The sequence below is a fragment of the Fopius arisanus genome, unplaced genomic scaffold, assembly GCF_000806365.1.
Source record: "Fopius arisanus strain USDA-PBARC FA_bdor unplaced genomic scaffold, ASM80636v1 scaffold00051, whole genome shotgun sequence".
Taxonomy (NCBI): domain Eukaryota; kingdom Metazoa; phylum Arthropoda; class Insecta; order Hymenoptera; family Braconidae; genus Fopius; species Fopius arisanus.
Window position 1 is genome coordinate 75,795 of NW_011887790.1, and position 22,116 is coordinate 97,910.

The following is a 22,116-nucleotide window of genomic DNA, read 5'->3' on the forward strand; positions in this document are numbered from 1 at the left end:
AAAGTTAGTAAATCGCATATCTAATAATAAGACAAGGAAATAATGAGACAACCGCCTTATTATCCATTTATTGTCATCGATTAAATAATTCACCTGTTTTATGTCATTGACAACTTCCTCGAATCTTCCATCATCGTTCAATATTTCTCCCAAATCAGTGTTGCTGAGATGATTCAACATCGACAATGCAGCTAGAATATCCATAGAAATTGATGAATTTATTATTAATTCATTATTATTTATTATTAATAAATGTCATCGTTCATTTTTAATTCCAGGTTTTCAAATCATAACAATTTTCCATCTATTGACTTAGTGGATTAGGCCTACAGGGGATACCACTTTAAAAAAAACGCGTCAAGGACTCTACCTCTTGGGTGACGTGGAAAGGGTTTCACTTTAATTACTTGATTTATGAAAAAATAGTCAATACTAAGATTCTCTCTTATTGAAATAATCATATACCCATTGTTGATCAATTAATTGTTAATAATTGTTATATTTCGTACATACAAAACAAAATAGTACCTCCAATTTCTCAACTTTTACCACTGAATGATCAAAATTGAAAATTCAATTATTAATTACACTGAAAATTTTGATTTCTACATAATACGTTGGATTAAAGCGTGATGTTTTGGCAATTTTTCGTTGAAAAACCGAAATGCTCGTTGAATTTCGAAAAAAATTAATTAACCGATTAATTTAGTTTCTTGATATGACAAAAATTTCTTCTTGGTTTATACCAAGATCAGGCCTTCTCTTTCTTGTAGAAATTATCAATTCATTCTACAGAATAACTTAATTACCTTTATTTTAATAACGTTAGAAATTGACAAATTTACTTTAATAATATAATCCCAATTTATTTGTATCTAACTTGTACTTGGTATCTGTATAAACAATCCTCGTGCAACTATTAATAATAATGATAAACATTGAAAGGTAACAAATGGTCGAGAATAATTGAATTTTTCCGCTTTAAAGAACTGTCACAGACCGTCCAATGAAAGTGCAGGGAGAAAATTGGCGGGAGTAATTTAGCCAAAATGGCGGCTAATGGCGGAGTGGAAATAGTGTCGCTGTGTTCGCTGCACAACTTTGGGGCGAAAAACGGTAAACGGTTCGATGTCAGGAGCTTTGACAAGTTTTTAGTCCGTGTAAGTAGGTGTTTTCATAGTATTTCTATCGTATCACGATTTTAACTGCATATTCCAGCATCCCATTGGATAAATAATGATGGAAAAAATTTTTACAATGTGTTTCATCGAGTCTGTGGCTGACAATTCCAGTTCTCGACACTTGTATCTTTCATCGGCACCAGCTCTAACCTCAAACGTTGGAATTCCATCGTTCGAATGGAATATCTGATTTCAAATTAAATAGTTAGGGGATTCAGTTCGGTTTGAAGATTAAATTGATTGGGAGGAAGTTCACATTCTTGTGCAGAATAACAAATCAAAAAGTTTGGGGGTTTCCAGGGGTGATGGATCATCGAGAGTTCCTACAATCATTGAAATTCTTTTTCTGTTTATTTGAATGTTAACAAACGCTTTTTCATGGGAAAAAAGGAACAGGGAATCCTTTTTAATGGAGATGATCGTTTTTCATTCAACATAAAAACATTTTGGAAAAATCATTTGTTTGGGTCATTTTGTATTCCACTAATGTTTTATCTCAACAATGTATTTTTTTTTCTTTTTGTAGATTTAAATTGATGAAAAGAGTAAAGAGAAAATGCCACCATTGAAGAAGGTTGATTTGGAGAGGATGGCATGGAGTTGGATAGAAACAGTAGCACCAGAGGAAATCGAAAAAATTCACATGGAGACTGCATACCGAATAGGATTGAAAAATTGTAAAAATTGCAAGTGAGTGAGGAATGAATGTTCAGAAGCCAAATGATTCTCTTTTTAAATGCGACAGTCGGTGAATGTTCTCAGCCACTTATGCATACTGAAGCTGATCATGTCTTCGAGATGATAATCCTAATTGTTATCGTGTTTCAGACGTAATTGCAGTCACAATCCATGTTGCTTGACCGGTTTAGGAGAGGAGAAGTACTTTAAGTCTCAGCCAGCAGAAGTGGCCTCACTGGAAAGTTCACTGTCAGAATTGAGAGATCCAACACAGTACGTTGGGCTGAAAAATCTTGGTGCTACGTGTTACGTTAATAGTTTAATTCAAGTTTGGTTTCATAATGAGGATATGAGACGAATAATCTATAAATGGGACATCACAGCTGATCCGGAGGAGTCAGAGTCCCTCCACCGTTCCCAGTCATTAAAGCACCCGTACCATCCTCGAACAGTAGTAGGGCAACTCCAGTACATCTTTGCAATGATGCAATTTGGTAACAAACGCCTGTTGGACCCCACGAGCCTTGCGATTGCCCTCTCCCTAGACACAAACGCCCAGCAGGATGCCAGTGAATTTTCCAAACTCCTCCTCGCACACATCGAGAATAAATTGACTAGTCTTGCACTGAAGCCTCGCCTGCAACGACTGACACAGGGCACTTACATCTACGTAAACAGATGCTCGACTTGCTCTACAGAATACCAAACCCCTACAACTTTCTACGAACTGGATCTGCAACTGGCACCAACCCTGAGAGAAGCTATGGATAATTACCTCAGCGAGGAGGAGCTCGTAGGGTCCAACAAATACCACTGCCAACGCTGCAACGAAAAGCAAAATGCCAAGAGATTCATCAGACTTAACTCCCTACCAGAGACTCTGAATTTCCAACTGCTGAGGTTTGTTTTTGATCGCGAAAGCGGACAGAAGAAGAAAGTTTCATCGTACATCTACTTTCCCAATGATCTGGATATGTCAGAGTATTTGAACTGCCCCCCAGGCACTCATTTGTACTCTTTGGTTGCTGTTTTGAGCCACAGGGGACCCTCAGCCCACTCTGGACACTATATTGCCTGGATCTGTCGATCTTCTGGGGAGTGGTACCAGTTCAGTGATGATTTGGTGGAAAAAACCCAAGGAAAGAGGATTGGGGATGGAGTTGGAGACAATGGTAAGAGGGTACCCAAGGGTTTCCTGTCTTCCAACAATGCTTACATGTTAGTTTATAAGAAGAATTTGGATGGAAAGGTCAAGAAACCTATGGACAATGGAAAAAGGAAGGAGACCAGTGACTCAGACTCTTCGGACTCCATTTTCAGTTCTTCCAAGAAAACCAAGAAAGGGAGGAAGAAGATCAAGGGGGTCGATGAGGATTTTGATAATCCTGTCAAGAAGTCTAGGAAAAATGATACACATGATGACAAGAATGACAGGTGTCGAGGAGAGGATGATGATGTCAAGGAGGAGGGAGAGGGGAATTGTTCTCCCGGGGATGGGGGGGAGACGAATGGGGTTAAACTCACGATGAAAGAGAATTATGATAAGAATTATCAGATGCTCAATGGAGATGCTCACAGAGCAATGGGGTGTGGAGAGAGGGATTATTATGAGGCGATGGAGTTTCAAAAGTGGGAAGTGAGTGAAACTTTGAGGGAACTCGTTAAACAAGAGAATGTGGCGCATGAATTGAGTCTTCTGGCGGTTCAGGAGGAGAAGCAGAAAAGGATTGAGGAGAAAAATGTTAAGAGACAGGAGGTCATTGATTTTTATGAGGCCTGGGGAAGGTGTGAAGGGGTTGGTGAGAGATTCGTCTGGATTCCTACTAGTTTTATCAGCAAATGGCTTAATGATGATTCTGGTGGGAATGAGGGGGTGAGGGAGATCGATGTCGAGGGCGTTATGTGTCGACATCGGAAAATGGATCCTGGCAAGGTGCACAAGGCCAAGTGTGTCCCTATGGATGCTACGGAGAAACTCCTGGGGAAATTCCAGATAACAGAGATGCTTGGGGAGGACAGCTTGTGTCTGGCATGTGTCAGGAAGAAGTGCAAGACTATGAGGTTTAAGATTGAGTTGGAGAAGGATCACAAGGAGGTGCTGGAGTATATGAGGATCTTTAAGGATTTTAATGAAGATAGTTACATAATTGGTACAGACTCATTGAAACATTGGAGAAAATTAGCAATGGAACGTTTAGAGGGTGAGACGAGTAACGATAATGACTCAGAGCAGACGAATGATCAAAAACCAAGTGACAATCAGAAAGAGGAGATCGAGGAGGAGTCAGAGCCCATTATGAATTTCAATGAGGACCTTCTCTGTGAACATGGGGGACTCAGAACTCCAGATGATAGCAGTAGGAAAGTAATACCAGGGGCTGCCTGGAGAATTCTCCAAAAGTATTTTCCAAAGGCTGCTGAGTATCCCTCTGGTACAGAACCATGTATTATTTGTGAAGAAAGAAATGAGAGTGCTGAGAGAGTCAAGGCTGTCGATAAAATTAAGGGAAAACTGCAGAAGGACCAGTTGAGCCAACTTTATCAAGGAAAAAATAGGAATGAAGTGATGAAGGAAAAGAACTGCCACAAGGAGTACTTCATTGTTGAGAAGGGATTTTTTGATATTTGGAAGACTTTTGTTCGGTGAGTCAATTATTTTTCTTTATTTAACAACATTTCCGTCAGGGATTTTCACTTTCTGGTTTTTCACGTTTCGCTTCTACTTGCAAGTTCGATTACTTCCAAATAGTAATTAGTTCTGAATATTACATATAGTTATTCACGTAGTACTATTCCCCAATTCGGATTAATTCGCACTCCCTATTACCGAGAAAAATTGATGGATTTCTCCTGGGCGCGTTGAGGGATTTTTTTCTTAATTGTCCAATGAGGTGTGGGGGGAAATGGGAAAACTAATTGAAAACGTCTAATGATCCACCACTGGGTGATACATTGGGGGTTGAGCCCCCACGTTTCTCCTAAAATCCACTCAGACCCTTTTTTTCGGATATTCGTATCGACAGAAAAGAGAATTGCCGACTATTCCCCCAGAATAATCAGTTGTCTTGTAGAATTCATCAATTTGTCGGTTGAATATGATATTTTCTTACTGTTAGAATATTTCGTGGACGAATGGGTTTAGAAGAGAATGAGAAAAAATACGAGAGTGAGACAACAAAATATCTCATGAATAATTACTCATTTATGATGTGGTAAAGTCCCACGTAAAATCAGAAGGACATCCCACAGTGGATAGTCGTTGGGTTGGATGGGGTAAGGGTCGGGCGTTATCTCAAAATTATTAATCACGTTCGCCAAAAGGTTGAAAGCAATGGGGAGAAGGTTGGGTTTGTTATTATCCCCTCCCACCTCTACCCATTACGTCTCTATAGACTTAATCTGACAGCCTTAATCAATTTCGTGTTATTAATTATCGCACTTGTGACATCTTCAGCCACCGGAGAGGCCATTGTCTCGATGTCATATCAACACTTGATAATTTTAAGGAATTTTTTTACTGTTCCAAATGATCATAATCAATTAATTTTTTTTCAACATACAAAAACTGCATATTCTCACAATTATAGATTTTTATATGCAATTGGATCAATATATATACAAAAATTTTATAAATTCAAACTTATATATATCGTATATGTATTTTTTATCAATTTTTCCATGGCTAATTGTTCATCATGTTCTACATGATTGAGAATAATAGCTTAATTTGTTTAATATAATGCAATGACGATTTATTATTGAGATTTCTGGTAACGGTTCCACTGAGATTTCGAGGCATTACAAAATAGAAAATTCCCTATTTCTTTGAGAATTTTAAATAAAACGGGGCATTTCACAAATTCCATTAAAAGTAAACAAAATGATAAAAATTTTCATGGATAATTTAATTAATTGGATGATTCTCGTTTGAATGTCTAAATTGAAAATTTAATGACTGTTGTTCTTTGAAAAAGCCAAATTTGATTTTGCCCTCTTGAAAATGACTTGTCTGAATTTCGGAAATGACTTCCCACGAAATTTCAGTTTTTTGTGCAGTATAAACGTGATTACTAATTGTCCAAGGATTTTAAGGGGCGAATTTAGGATGTGGGGGAAAAAAAGTTGTGAAAAAAAAAAATAGACAGGCAGAAAAGCCCGGGCTTGAGCGATCGTTCTATGCAAATGTCTAATCCTTTCGTAAAATCCGCATCATTCCCTTTTCCTCTCACTCTCTCTCGGTCGCGACGTTGACGGATTGAAGAGGAATTTTGAGACGTTCTTGAGAAAATTACCCGAATTATTCGGATTTTTATATTTTTCAATAGTCTGAGTCCAATGATGTCCAGGATAAGGAGTTAATTTGATTGGATTTGTTTCCGTTAATTGAAAAATTAAGTTTATATTTTTAAAACAAGCAATTTTAGACTTAATTGACGTTTGTGTATGTTATGGGGAATTGAGAGTGACATTGCGGTAATCCGGAGCAAAGAGTTGATCCCTAGAGGGTGGTGTCCAGGTTTTGGATTCAAGTGGGAGTATGGAGAAGAGTTTCATTGGATTAGTTCTCTTGTCATATCAATTTTTAGTCTCTCCCAGGTTCCAGAAAGGAAAGGGGCTTGCTTAATTCGCTCTTTTGATCCTCATGAAGATTTCTACTGTAAAATTCCGGGCATTAATCTAAGAAAATTCCTTAATTTTTTATAAAAATCATGAAATTATATAGATTTCATGATTTCGTTAACAATTCCTCAAACATCCATTTTACAGAAAGTAAAAACCTGTGAAAATTAACTGAAATATCTGAGTAATCGATGTCCAATCTTTTTCTTCGATTTATGTTACAGTCAAAATTGATGAAAATCTTTTGATCTTGAAGACAATTTACCCCAGAATTTATGATTGTATCGAAAATTATTGCACTGGACGTGATTGATTACTCAATATTACCTATAATTTCTCTATTACTGAGAGTGATTTTTAAACTCATAAAATAAAAATTCGCTTCCATTTATCCTCGTAATGTTGAGATGAGTGAAAGAAAAAAAAAATAGCCCACGGGTGTAGGAAATTTTACAGCAGAGAAGGATACTTTTTGCATCCATACATGTGTTTTTTCTTTTAACTTTGCCGAACGAATCGTAAAATATCCTCGACAGCCATGTATTTTTTTTATTGAATTACATTTCACTGGACGACTACCTTTCGTACAGTAAAATTTGCTACGATTTTCTAGTTTTTCGTCTTATTTTCATCCAACTTTTCTCTCCATATACAAGAGAATTCATTCTCGACAAAAAATTTCTTCGTGGTTTGTCGATAATTCCACTCATTACCGAGATAATTGTAATTTTTTTAACAAATAATCCAGTGGTATTAGAATTTTGAATATGAAAATCAACTGGAGGATTTTGTATTTTCAAGTGATAATGACGTTTAAAAAACAGTTTAACGTTCGGAGTGACGAACAAATGGAAAGCCATTGAGTGAAATAAGTAAGAAAAACAGGAGAAACGGTTGGCTTGGCTTGGCAAGGAAAACAATAAATCATTCGCCTACTGGGGGTGTATGTACGGGGTTATTTTCAAATGTTAGAGTGGATTCAACGGTTGTGCCATCGAATCGCAAAATCCAACTACCCTTAAATAAGTTGATTCATTGCGAACGTACACACTTCCCCTCTTCCCTTTTAACTTAATTCTCCATCCCTATTTCTCTCAATTTCTTGCGCAATCATATATTCTCGGAATACTCACCGTTGTTTATATTTTGCTAATTCCATACAGATTACCCACGACATTTTTCCCTTCCTCCACCCAGAGGGGTTTAGAAATATTTGAGGGATGAAGTATCGATGCTGTTTCTTTTATATTGCACATAAGTTTTCGGAAGTTGTTGAGGAGATAATTCGATTGTCTCGGAAGCGAATATTTCTTCTTATATTTTCACTAGATTTATGTGGAACAAGAAGAATTTCTCGATTTTACATCATAAAAATGCATAATAAACGAAAAAAAAAATTAAATTCTAATCCTAATAGAAATCCTAATCCTAATATAAAAAGGAGAAAGGAAATCGATCTTGAAATATCTCGAAATGTCTCCAAATATATCAAAATATATCGAAATATATCAAATGACCGAAAGGGTAAGACCCGTAAGACCAAACCAACCCGCCACCACGACGTCGTGTCTAATCTAAATCTCAAACATTTCGAATGAATGTCAATTCAATGATTTTGAGTTTGACAATTAGACTTATTTTTTAATAAACTCTCACAACTCACTAACCAAGATAAAATACCTCAAGATTTATTCACTGAATATTTCATTTTACATTCTGTCTAAACCCAACGCTCAAGCAATCGAGCTTCTTCGATGCTGAACGGTCTATTCCAACGATTTCTTCATGAAAACAAGGAGAAATATCCCAATCCCCTCAATTTTTTATCGTCAACTTCTTCGAACTTATCATCCTCGCCTTGTTCTCCCCGATTATCATTTCTCCTCGGGTACTTGTGAACACCTCCAGGTATTTGTTTAGAGACCTGTCATCACTCGAAACACAACGAGTGAATGATTTTTCTTTCACCACTATTATCAGTTTTTTTTTTATTCCATAACCACTGGGCAACACCAGGATGTCGATTATCGATGGTTCTTGCGTTGAAACCGATTCACCGCTTGATTTTTTACGGCTCGGTGTAATTAGCTTCCGTCTCGAGTAAAAACACTAAATAATGGCATTGGTGAATATATTTTTTTTATTAGTTTTCCCTGACAATTTCGAAAAATTGCTAATTTTTCGTCATTTATTTTCTCAGCTTTAAGAGTTGTCTTCGTCGTACTGGAGAGAGTGAGAAGATGAAGGGGTGGCCAGTGTCTCGGGGGGCGGTCATATATCATCCACCCTCCCCTCCCATCCCCCTTTACCCCCCCCTCGTTTCTAGTAACCCTGGAAAAGGGGAAAGGGCAAAAAATCTTACCGAGCAAAAACTATCATCAGTGCTCGGTAAAGCGAGCTGAACGTGCGCTTCGTGTGCTTCTATACCTCTTCCTCTGGTATCATCCTTTTCCTTCGTTTTGGCTACCTCATTTCTACCATTTCTGTCATTTGGAGATATGCTCTTCGTTAATTTAGTCGTTGAATTTGAGGATTAAGGTACTCACACACTAGCTATCGATGTGAAATATTTACCAGTATCCTGGAGATAATTTTCTATCATGGATTTATTATTATGTTTTATGAAAAACAAGATTATCGAGAGGTCAAGTAATCTGATCATTCCATCGGTGCCTAAATATTATAAATTAATAAATTATAAAATTATTGATATCTTGAGGAGCCATTCCGTCAATTCGTCGGAATAAATTTTCAATGACGTACAGTATTTTTTTTTACTCTTCTAGACTGATTCATTCATCTCGAATATTTATCATTTTTTATGTAATAATTTTATAATTTATAATTTCTCTCAACACAAGTCAACAGTATTTTAAAATCGTGTATGAGGAAAAAAAATTCCCTAAAGTTTATGGGCAGTAAAATTGTATTTAATTTTCGTTGGGATATTAATTGAGAAATGGTTCTTGTTGGGGAAACACAGATTAAATTTTGTCCGAGGTTCAATGACTCGGAGAAATGAAAAAATAAAGATCAATCTCACGTGACAGTAGCTAGTTTCACGCGCCAATGGGTCGATTTCACGGATTCCTTTTTGTTCTTAATGATCCTTTTATTTTGTCAGAATACGTGTTACACATAAAGTCATTGTTTTACGCCTAGAATTTCTGTGATGACAAATCTCCTGGAATGTGGGTCGTTGACGCAATGCACCGTGAGATTGTATTCAAACCCATTTAATTAATTTACAGAAATTATTTCTTCTGCATTGTCGCAATCAATTTGGTAAATCCAAATAATTTCACTACTTGCTATAGATCACTCGACAGATTTGATTCTTCCTCTCCATAATTGTCTATTATTTCTAGATATTTAATTAATAAACAATATGAGTTTCCCCCCATTAATTCTTTACAAATCACAAATTAAACTAGTTTAATCATTCGTTTATTTGTCTTCTAATTTTTAGAAGAAAATTTTAACCTTTTTTTTATGTTAACTTTATTTTTAACAGTTATTTAACTTTTATATATTTGGTATTTGATAAATTTGGGGTGAGATAGGGTTGAAATGAAAGGTCTGGGGGTCAATTGCAGAGGAAGAAGGGGATGTCAATGAAAAAAAAAATGGTCCAAGCGCTTGGATATCTTAGATTATCGATTGATTACAAATTTCCGCAGCAGTGAAAATAATCCTCTTTCCCTCCCGGTATTCAATTCCAATTGTCGACCCTCTATTTTTCCCTCTTCATTGGCCTTTATCCTCATCTCAACATTTTTTCTTCTCTTCCATTGACACTAGACTTCCGCTACACGTAATCTCTCTCTCTCTCGTATCCCTTTGACTCGCGATATAAATCTTGTGTTTTGGCCTTTTAATATCATCCAAGAGGCTTGATTTACCGTCTTCTAACGTGCATCCGAATTCCCATAGTTTTTCCACCGAGAAAAAGATGAGGAGGAATAAAATGCGAAGGAAAATACAGAAATAAAGAGGGAATTTTGTGCACTCATCCCATCGAGATCTCATTGCTTCGGGTGGGTTTGGTGACATTTGTCTTGGGTTACACCAGCTCAAGGGGATGAGGACTGTGGCTTGCTTTGATTTAACGCTTTCCCACTAAATATTTGAGTGGAAAACCCTCAGTTTGTGGTCAACAGTCAAGAAAACGACATTTTTCCTCCCCAAATTATCATCCTTACAACCAGAAACTCCAGGTTAAATTTGTTCACCAATAAGCGGTAAACCAATAATTAATTTCCGCAATGATTTCAAAATTTTTTTCTCTTTTCAGTTTTTGAATTTTTTAAATTTTGCTACGACATACAGTGGTGGCGGTTTGATTTGGTCTTACGGGTCTTATCGTTATCATTGGGATTATCGTTGAAGCTAGCACGACACTCATAAAATATTCCAATGAAAAATATGTCTCTTGTTCCTCCCAATACCTGAAAATTAAACTGTATGTCTCTAGGGAGTAATAATGGCTACTCGCATCCAAGTGAAAGGAGACAATTTGCGCGAGTAAAAATTCCACGACGAAAGTTAAACAAAAGCTGGGGATAAAATTCGTACGAGGAAAAAAAGAATGAGAGAATATGAGGGTGAAAAAAAAAAATACTTCAATGGTTTTCTCTGTAATAAGGGGAAGCCGTGGTGACCAGATACGTTGATCACTACCCCTTACCACCCACCCCCCCGTAACTTTTAGTTTTTCCCCTTCGGTGGGAGCCTCTGTTCGCTGTATTTGAACAAGCTTCATAATTAATACGCATTCCCCATTTTTCTCGTACTGGAGGGAGATGGATACTTTAAATACGTCCACCTGCTATTTATTAGTATTTGTTGAAGCATATGACGGAGTTGGGGACCTGGGGAATACATGAGAAAATTTAATGTTGATTTTGTTCTCTCAAATTGAAAAATATTTCTGTTTAATTTTCATTCTTTCTTTCTTAACCGTGAAAAATACCTGAGTATAGATGTCCTCCTTTAAGGACATTATCTAGTAGCTGAGGAACATGTGGGGTGTGAGGGGATATGAAGGGAGGCAAAAACGTTCCGCCCCTTCGTGGTACGTGAAAAATGATGCACAACCCCCTTCCTCCATTCCCTCCACAATTCCTCAACCCCACCAACTTTTCCTCTTTGGCTTCTCATCTATACAGTGAAACCCTCACTGTTTAACTATCTCCAAATGCCCCTCAGGAGAGCCGATTTCTGGGTCACGTGTGCGATCATTCTTCTGATTGTCTGTCATATGGTGGTAGTGTCATTTTTCATCGGCACTGGCATTTTTCATTGTCTCTCAGTCTCACCAATTTCATTAAATTCCCAGCCTTCTCCTTGTTTTTTTAATAACTTTGTTAATTTTTGTTTCGTTAATTCTTGTTTCAGAACTGGTAAAAATGCTCCGAGTGGTATTAATAATGGACAACTACTCTGTGAGATTCATAAGGGCTTCCTCTACACCGCCGAACCCTCCAGTGAATTGTAAGTGAGAAATATTTATTTTACCAGGGGTGTGGGCAAAATCAGTGGGTCATTGAGAATATCTCAACAGCTTTTGCTATTTGGGATGAAACGTAATAGAGTACTGAATACTCTGAATCCTTGGGAAATTTCTTCAATTTCAAATTTGGTAATTAGTTGATTAGTCCATCAATTCATTTATTTATTCATAGCTACGGTTTAATATCGGGTTTATAAGCGACTAATAATTTTTTCGCGCGGAATTGGAAAAGATTTTCTAATTATTTAAAATGAACTATTAGATTTAGACATTTCAAAATTTGAATGCACAAGATCGTCCACTTTCTTGGCTTTTTTATATCATTTTTTATCCAGAGATATTTAATATTGAAATTGTTCACAATTTTGATAAAAATACCTACACTGAGAAAAATAATTATTTTTGCCAAGAATATTTTCTTCCCACCAGTAAATCTGGCGATCACTGCGTAAATACTCCCATAAGACTTACTAATGCCAAATATATTTTCTTGTGGTTAATAAATATTCTTGGCTAAAGAAAATTTTTTTTCTCAGTGTAGACCCAGCGGTGATCGAAATAAACTGTCAAGAACAGCCCTTTTAATTCCAAATTTACACAATAATTGAAAAATTCACTTAGAAATCTATAATTTAAATCTGAATTGAAGATTTGCCGAATAGCATTCCAGTGAAATATTCCTATTTTTGGAGAGAAATTAATTTCGATTCAACTGCAACGTGTGCAAATCAGCAGGGGATGGGGGTAACTCGCTAATTTGAATTTTCCCCCTGTGTCCCCTGCTGCAGCAAGAAATGGTATCGTGAGTTGAAGCTTGTCATTATTTGCCTAACGATTGAATAATGGGTACCAGCGAATATGGTGTAGAAAAGGATGCAATAAAAATTGGGAAAAAAATTTCATTGGGCCATTCGATGGTTGGGCATTCCTCCGGGAGACTATCGATTACAAATTGATATATCAGGAATAATTAATTCCGAGTTCATCGACACGATTAATTAATACATTCCTATGTAAAGAGGATCCCTTTAGGAACATTTATATCGAATCGAATCGAAAGTCGAAAGTCGAAAGTTGAAGTCTAAAATACGTCAGACTCATTTCTTTCATAAATCATCTTCCATCGGCATGTATGTACTGTCCTGTACACGGAATTTCTCATGGAGCATATGTATAGCTTCATGTATCCGAATTTACTTCAAGACCAGATTTTTCAAAATTTTTAATGCCTGAAAACTCCAGAGTCTCACTGAGTTATCAATAACTTAGTAATAATAACCAGGAAATTTCAGGAGAATATGAATGTGTTATGTTTAAACATTCTAAGGTGTTTCTATAAAACTTCATGAGTAATTATTTAACAATATAATCCTACAGATTAATAATCTGTGACAGAACACACATTGTCATGCGCGCGTTCGACGTCTCTGATAATAAAATCCAAATTTTGTAATCTCTCCCTCAATTAGCGGTCATTTCCAATTTTTTAAATAATTTTTCCATAATTTTTCTAAATGCCCACCTTTTTACCCACAGACACGCCAGTAGAAAATTATTTTGTGTCAATTCCTTTTACCCACATTTGTTATAAACCCATTATTATTAAACTCATTATTTTCTCAATGTATATACTAAAAATTTGCAATAAGAGTGCGAAAAATGGTATTAAAAATTTTGTAAATAGTATGAAAATGAGTGAATGGGAAAAAAATATGTGCAAATGAAAAATGGGTAAACAATATTGTCTGGATAAAAAATGGTGTTTTTGGGATTGAATTAAATAGGGTGACACATTGGGGTGAGGTTGAGAGTCAAGTTGACTGGGTATCTCAGTCAGATAGTGGACAATAGCTTAGCATAATGGTCAGATGGGGGTTTAGCATGGCATTGGCCCCCGGGGGCGTGTGCCTGACATTTTCGGGTATCCATCACCACAAAATGCTCCTAAGCATCAGTCTCTGCACCCAAGGGCTGAAATCTAAACCTTCCAGGTCACGCAATGTCTTGCAACATTTATATTTTTAATGTCAAAACCTCATTAAACATTTTCATCGTTCACTCATTGTTATGTTAGCAATTTACAGAGAATTTAATTGTAAAAATGCGTAACACTCGCTGGATTTCTCATGTGTGCGCAAGAAGGGGAGTAGTTTCGGGTGGAAGGTAGACCCCGAGCAAGAAATTTCTAATTTACGGTATAATTAAGGGTGGGGCTTGCAAAAACAGTTGATTCTAAACGTTAACTCGAATAAATTTACAAATTTACCTTCGTACATTGAGGGAAAATGAGAATTGACTATTTTATCATTTCTGTTTCAGTTATACTATTGTAACAGAGGAAGAGTGGGGTAAATTAACGGAATTTTACCAGTCGGATTATGCAATTAAGATAGTCAATTTAGGAACTGATGAGGCTAAGCTGAAGACGGATCCTGGTGAGTTCATACTTCCATAATTTCATACACTAGCATTTAAATGACAATTTTATTTTTACATCTATCTGATTTAATTATCTCGTCAGTAACAATTCATTTGGTTTGGGGGGGGGGGGGGGATTAATGAGAGAATGAGGCGTTAAATAGAGAAATTTCATTTGTGGATCAATCTCGATCTGTCAACCAACAATTTTCCTTATTTCCTTATTTTCCATCTTTGTTTTTTTTTTTTATAAAGATTGGAGTAAATTCATCAATACAATCTGAAACCCATATTTAGATAGATTTTATACTGACGAAGTGAAATCCAATCAAAGATTACGTTCGATAGATACATATATTTTATTTTATGATTTTTTTTAACGGAATTCGTTGCAAGTTCTTGCAGGAACTTGCAACTGGCCATCGCCCGAGGGCCTTCAGCCATGGATACATATATTTCTTGAATGAAGAATAACCCCTCAAGGCCCATTAACAATCCATTAATTTATATTTCATATTTTATTTAATGCTATTTTTCATAAAGTTATGGTTTCCAAAGGCAACTGTAACTGAAGTTAGGTCTTATCGGGAACTCAAACCCCTGTTCTGATTTATCATCACGGTTAGAAAATCAAATCGATTATTCTGGTCTTTCCATTCCCCCAGGACCCAGTATTCACCATTCGATCTTATTGACAATTAATTTTCCCCAAATGTTTTGCACTTGTCATTATGTAAATGCAGAAAGCAGGATAGAGGGGTGATTTACCCGGGGGATTTAATGTCTTCATACACACGCCCACTACTGTTGCTAATCCATCGCGATTTCGATGCATGATGTACAGAAATTACCCTAAAGACAAAAGGCCTCTGATGACGAGAGAAGAAAAAAAAAACTGGAGAACAGAGAAAGACAGAAATAAGAGGGAATAATGCACGAGGACATTAGCTCCTTATTTACATAAATCCACCCCATCATCTTCACTAAAGTGTCCTTATAATTAAGACGTATCCAGTGAAATTAACGGACGATAAAAACCGACAGTTTAAATGACACTGTTCATGACTCGTAATTTCTCAAAGTACCAAAAAATAACTGAAGTGTTGTTAAAAGCCGAAAGCCAAGTATTTTCGATTATTCTTTTTGCTTCATCGAGTTGACAAACAGGCAAATTGCCTGGTCAAAGAGACAAAACGTCCAAGAACCGAGAGAAATTGAGAATTGTGTTGACTCGATCCTCTAAACATCCCATTGTCTTGTCCATCTCTTTGAATATATATTTTTTTTCTCCTCCCATGTTCTTCATTTTTCTTTTCACTTCACTTATTTCTCTCTTCTCTTTACCCGAACTTTCTTCATTTTTTCACGTTACATTTGTCAAGCCACTTTGGATTCGACTATCGCTCCCAGGGCGGTCTCACTCCCCTCTTCTTCCTATTTGAATTGCAAAGATACCTCATTCACTACTTCTCTCCCACTCACTTGTACCTCAAACGTTTAACCTTCACTTTAAAACTAATTCCTCAATTGGCCCTTTTTTTGAAAATATTTTTTTTGAAAATTCCTCCATATTTTTATTTCTACCCGCCACATTCTGTGGTCCTATCCTCAGGATCCTATTATATAAAATGATTGCATCAGACATTTTTGCATATTTATCAGATTACCTCGTGATTTCGTGGAAAACAGGTTGATGAATGAAAGACCCTTCTATATAAGACCAATTAAACTGAGAGCTATTAAACTATATTCTCACGTCGAGAGGTGCTTCAAACCGAATAAACAACATGACACGATGATTTCCCAGTAGTAAATCGCATTTTCATACTTCAATACTTAATTCGTATTTATTTTTGCTCTTTCATAGAGCATTTCTGGCCAATTGTGAAGATACTTAGGTATCCCTGAATGGACGTAGTGAGGTTGAACGACAGAGGTGATGAGGGGAATGACGGAAATGAGGGAGATGAAGGGGATAAAGGGGATCAAAGGGATGAAGGGGATGGGGGGGGATTTGGGTGACGAAAAATCAGGGGTTGTTTTGGGTGACTGATATGGCAGTGGACTAACGAGGAATGACTTAGTTGTTCCCTTTCCTTTTACCTCCCCCCCTCCTTCTTCCATTCCTCCCTTCGCCACCCTCTCCCTCTTCCATACCTCCTTCCTCCACCCCCTCCCTCATTCATCCCTCTCTTCCCCACCCCCTTCCTTTTTCACCCCACCTCTTCCACCCCCTAGGTAGGGGCCTCTTCCACCCCGCCGTACATTTGTGTCTCAGCTGTGGAAGTGAGCAGTTTGGCCACATTACGGCCTACATATCAATCAAGTCACCCTGACTACTCACCCCACTGAGAACACTTGTCTGCCCAATGTTATGCCCGTCTGACCCGTTCGACATTTTTCTCAACGGTGAGATAATCAGATTAACGTAATTTACTTTTTCTCTTTTATTTCATATCTTTTGATATTTCCTTCGGGTGGTATTATTATATAGATATATTGGATATATATATATATGTATATATATATTATATATATTGAAGATCATTTACTTTTTATCTTCGCAAATATTTTTACGCAATTTACATATTAGTACACAGAAAAAAAAATACCGGAAAAATTACGGAAATTTCACGTATTCGTGGGGTGACCTTGGTAATTTCCGTAAAAATTTTTGTAGCTAGCAGGAATTTTTACGAAGGTTTCAGGGCAATTTTACAGGACCTCCAGTACTTTTTCCCGAAAAGCAAGGTGACCTCACGAATACGTGAAAGTACGTAATTTTTCCGGTATTTTTCTCTCGTGTAGTTCTTAGGCAGTCAACATTATTTTTTGCGTCCCAATTCTTTCAATTTATCTACATTTCGCCTTTTTCTTTTCAATCATTCATTTTGCAAAGCTGTAGTGTTCATGATTAATTATTTTTTAATTCGAGTTTATTGGGGCATTACGTCCTTCAATTTTTGTCGTACTGTAACGAGATTGTCTCCACAAAGTCGGGGGAATAAAGTCAATAGAATTAAAAAAGTGGAGATGTGAGCACAATAATCATTCATCAAATCATCGATTATTGCTCCTCCATACGATAAAATCAAAATTCAAATTGATCCATCGAAAATCCTGCGGAGGGAAGTATTCTAGATTTTTTGGTCATTAGCACAACCAAATATTTATTGCAAAATCTCTCCTGACGTTTGATAATTGTGTATTGAAAGTCACAGACTGTTTATTTACTTTTCCACATATGATGAGGATAAAAAAAATATCTGAATTTTTCTAAAAACTCTGAGGAAAAGTAATGTAAAAATGCCATAGATCCAGTGAAAATTGCAATATTCCTCCGAAAGTCTTACGACATTCCCAAAATCATGCCTGTTCCGTCCTTCCATGACATACAACCGTATTATCGGAATTTTTGAGTCATAATGTCGAAGTGCAGGTCGAAATAACACCAAAAATGACAATTCCACCGATTTTCGCTGTTTTACTTCATACAGAATAAAAAGAAAAAGCTGAAACATCTCGATTTAATGAAAAGCTCGATTGCCATAAATAACGAAAACCATAACGTAAGGATCGCAAATCATGTAACAAGTGAGGGGCTGGAGAAAACTTGAATTTGCCAAAGTGTTATGTACACACACGTAACACCAACAACAAAACAGAATGGCCTCTCGCCAACGGTTTGAAGGAAGTGGTCGAGAAAGGAGAATTAATATTCGGTAGATGGGCTTTAGGATTTAGAACACGAATTTGCAGATTAGTTTCCGTTGGTCCAATGCGGTCAGCGGGTGGTACCAGTGGGTTGGGGATGAATTTGAAGCAAGTGCTGTGGACACCAGCGATATATCTACCCGTTGCCCAACCGATAAACCGATGAACTCAATTTTTCTCAGCTCAAATTATACGGATGAGACGAAATTGTGGAATTTTGTCATGTGGAAATTTCTCTAGTTGGAGTTTTTGTGAGGGAGGGAAAGAAAATTAGCAGGATAATACAAAGCGTTGAGACAGAGAAGGATCCACGAGTTTTATCCCACCGGAGATCCCCTACTTGTCTCTAACGTGTAACCGACGGGGGGTCCTCTCCTTCGTTGGATTAAATGGAGCGCCTAGATGACCGATGCTCCAAACGAGGGTTCAGTATTACGTATGTGTCTGTGTACACGACAAAAAAAAAATTACATAAAACAACAAGCTAAACCTCGCAAGATATTTTTCTTCTCCCCTTTTTCACCATCGATGTGATTATTGTACTTGTAAGTATGGCACTATTACTTGTTTCACCTTTTTACCAAGACTTTCCTCCCGAATTCAAGCATTATAATCCTTTCAATTTTTAATTCATTGAGTGTACGATTTCTTATTTTTCCATCACTAACTTTAGCCTCGAGTTTTCATATAACATTTTAATTGAAGCATGTCAGTTTTTCCACATGAATTTCCACATTTTTTGGATCACGTATGTGTGGATCTCACCAAAAAGTTCATTAACGATTGCGCAAGAAATAATTATTCAATTTCATTCAAACAAGTGTTAAAATTGTTGCGAAGTACTGTAAAGAACAAGTGCATTATTTTCAAAACTAGTTTTTAGCCGGTATCTCGTAATTGAAGGAACATGTCTCATTTTTCGTAAAAACATTTTTTATAGAAAAAATCTAGAGCTACGAGAAAGGTATCTACAGAAAAATTGTTAGCTCCCTCCAATTTCGAGATATTGGCTAAAAACTGGCTTTAAAAAAATACACTTACACAAATACATCAATGTCGGCCCAGTGTTGGCTCAATGGTGCCTCAATGTTCAATAATTATACTTTATGTAATGAGAAGATTCTAGACTTGGACTTTTTTAATTGTCAAAGTACTTGCATCTTCCTAAATAAACTGGAGAATGGTAGAACCTTGAGACTATGATAATCTCAAAGTTAGGGAAATGTCGTGGACTATTGGAATAAAATCAGATTATCAAGAAACTTTGGATTGAACGTTGAAAGTTTCTTTTATGGCTTGACTACCCTCCAATGGTACTTTAGGGAAATAACACGTCCTATTGTGTATTATCCAGTAATAAAACAGCGAGTAAATCACAAACCAGAGATTTGCCAATCATCGATACAAGTTGTTTCAGACTTTTGCACCGAGAATTCTAAAAATATTCGTTGAGCGAAAATTAAGTAAAATCTTACAATTAAATCGAGCAGTTGATGACCCAAATTTCAAACTACTGTCTTCTTAAATATCATTAATCATCTAGCTACCCTCTTGCCGGACGCAAAAAATAAGAGTACCCCAGTTGATGCCTCGAAGCAAACGCCAGAGACAATTCCTAAACCGTGACATTTTTTTTCTCTCTTCCATTTTCGTGTCCCACACTAACACACATAAAACCACATAGTTGAAGAATTCCACTTAATTCCCTGGCGGATTTTCGGCCCTGTCGGGTACCTCTCCCCCCATTTTATTTCGCCTTCAAACCTGCCAACATCAACGATTGTCCCTCGTTTTCTGTTTTTTTTTGTTACCCTCCTTCTCGTTCCGTTGGTCTCTCCCATTTCCTCTTTTTTTTCCCTTCCTCACTTGATTTATCGCTGCCTAATTAGCCCCCGGACGATTCAATGAGAATCGTTAATGTTTCTGAATGATCATTGAGTTGTGGGAGCAGGTGTGGGGGAGAGATCGTGATACTGATTGTTAGTCTCTTTTATTTCAGAAAATTCTAGAAACTACTTGTTCTAAATACCGCGAAGTACATCGTCCGATCCAGTACATGGAACGATCGAAACAAGTCGATTCAATACTTTTTCTCATTACTCTTTGTCCGATCACGATTAATTTTGATTAAAAAATTGTTATGAAGCGGGAAAATTTTGCAAATTCAAAAGTACCAAAGGATTGTACTCCTCCTTGTAAAAATCTTGGCCGTTTCACAGCCCATGAACTATTCCCAGTTTTATTAACTTTCGACTTCTTACTTTTTTTTCATTCGACAATAATCTGAAATTATTCCGAAGTCATAGTCAATTGCATTTTCGAATTTGTTGGGTGATAACGGGTTGACACAACACAAAAATAATTTTTTCGGAAGCAAAAACTCTTCAGATGAATCGTATAAGATATTATTAGTTGATAATATTATTGTGAATATTTGAAAGTTTTCTATCTAGTTGATAAATTTGAAGGTGGAAACTGCTAGAATAGAGTGTGTGCTCTACAATCCTTAATGAAGACGTTGATAAGAGGCTTAAGTTGACTTGGAGACAATCCCTGTGGTTATCAAAGATGTTTCAACTTCAGGTTAAGATGACTCAAGTGGTTGACCCAAAGAGCATCCTTACATTTTAATCGTATTTATTTCGTGAAACAGTGGCTTTGAATCTAGCTCCATTCACTTTGACGAAAGATTCGAGTGCGAGAGAGAGAGGGGAAGAAAACATCAATCTTTGAATAACTCAGCGCTCTGAATGGATTACTCGTAATGTGAATATGTCACTAACGGTTTTTCAATTTTGATGGAAGACCTCCCTGAATGTCAGATCAATGAAAATTCATTTTTCTTGGCATATGTTCTGAAAACACCATAAATTAACTGGAAATTCCGAATGTTCCCAGAGTAAAGTCTAAAAGAAAATAGAAATAAGGGAAATGGATTGCGTCATTGGAAAATTATAGTAATTTCCATTTGAGGGTATGTCTGTTGGTTTTTATTTTCAAAATTGTGGGGATTCAGTCAGGATAACTAACAAGTGCAAAAAAACGTGCATTACGGGGCGAAAAAGTGTGACATCATTCTGTGGTGATTATTCCTCGTAAACAAAACGCACAATCGATTCAATTTTTTTTGCGTGTTCAATGATGCGGCTTCTACCCTAAACAATATTTATTTAAAAAACAATGCAGCCGTTGGTTGAAAAAAATTCTAATCCTTGACGCTCCATTTAAACCCATTAAGTTACCCAGAAAGTTACCCAATTAAAAAAAATTTATATCTCATGTTCAAAACAGATAATCTCAAAGGAAAAGTCATAATTTTGCAATTACTTTTATTAACTATTCACTAAAAAAATTCAAACAGAAACTCGAGTGAATCTTGTACACAACAACACCCATAATATCTCAGAGTTGAAAAGCCTCTTTTTAGATTGGAATTTATCCTGGATATTAATTGGCTAAACCTATTTGAGGGACGCCTGAAATCCCTGAAATTTTCAGTGTGCAAAGTACGAAACACCATGTATAATAAATTGTCCAACAGATCCGCGTGGATGATTAATACAGTAATTAATAATATACGGTGACCAAGCCCCATCAGTGATGGTTGTTAGATCCTCTCTCCCTTGGTCATAAGAAGTCCTCTGGGCTATTGTTACCGGTGGACACTGGGGGGCGGCCAGTGTTTAACAGCAAAAAGCCAAGAGGCCAAAGGCTCAGAAATGTTACGTCATGCCCCAGACTTTTCCCGGGGAACAGGGGGAGAATAGACTCCAATGGGCTAGACCTGGTCCTATCGAATGAATTCGCTTGTCCCTTGGACGAGTAATTACCCTCCCTACCTCCCACACCATCCGCTTACATCTGATAAGGTCAGTGATAAGCCAGGATATTGGTGTTCAAACCTAAAGGACGTGATGCTTTAACTAATGAGGTGAAATTGATTTCCATCACTAGGCAAGGCTAGTAATTCATTTTTCTGCATTTTAATTTGTA

At 36.8% G+C, this 22,116-nt stretch overlaps 1 protein-coding gene across 1 annotated transcript in view; it reads left to right on the forward strand.

Annotated features, from left to right (window-relative positions):
* Nucleotides 1-1,071: 1,071 nt before the first annotated feature.
* LOC105267872 (ubiquitin carboxyl-terminal hydrolase 48) overlaps nt 1,072-22,116 on the forward strand; it is a 38,374-nt gene continuing 17,329 nt past the window's right edge. Inside the window, exons 1-5 of the mRNA XM_011307009.1 lie at nt 1,072-1,160; nt 1,708-1,871; nt 2,010-4,502; nt 11,877-11,972; nt 14,311-14,426. Of these exons, the coding sequence (XP_011305311.1) occupies nt 1,738-1,871; nt 2,010-4,502; nt 11,877-11,972; nt 14,311-14,426 (2,839 nt within the window). The 5' untranslated portion in view covers nt 1,072-1,160; nt 1,708-1,737. The remainder of the gene's footprint in view (nt 1,161-1,707; nt 1,872-2,009; nt 4,503-11,876; nt 11,973-14,310; nt 14,427-22,116) is intronic.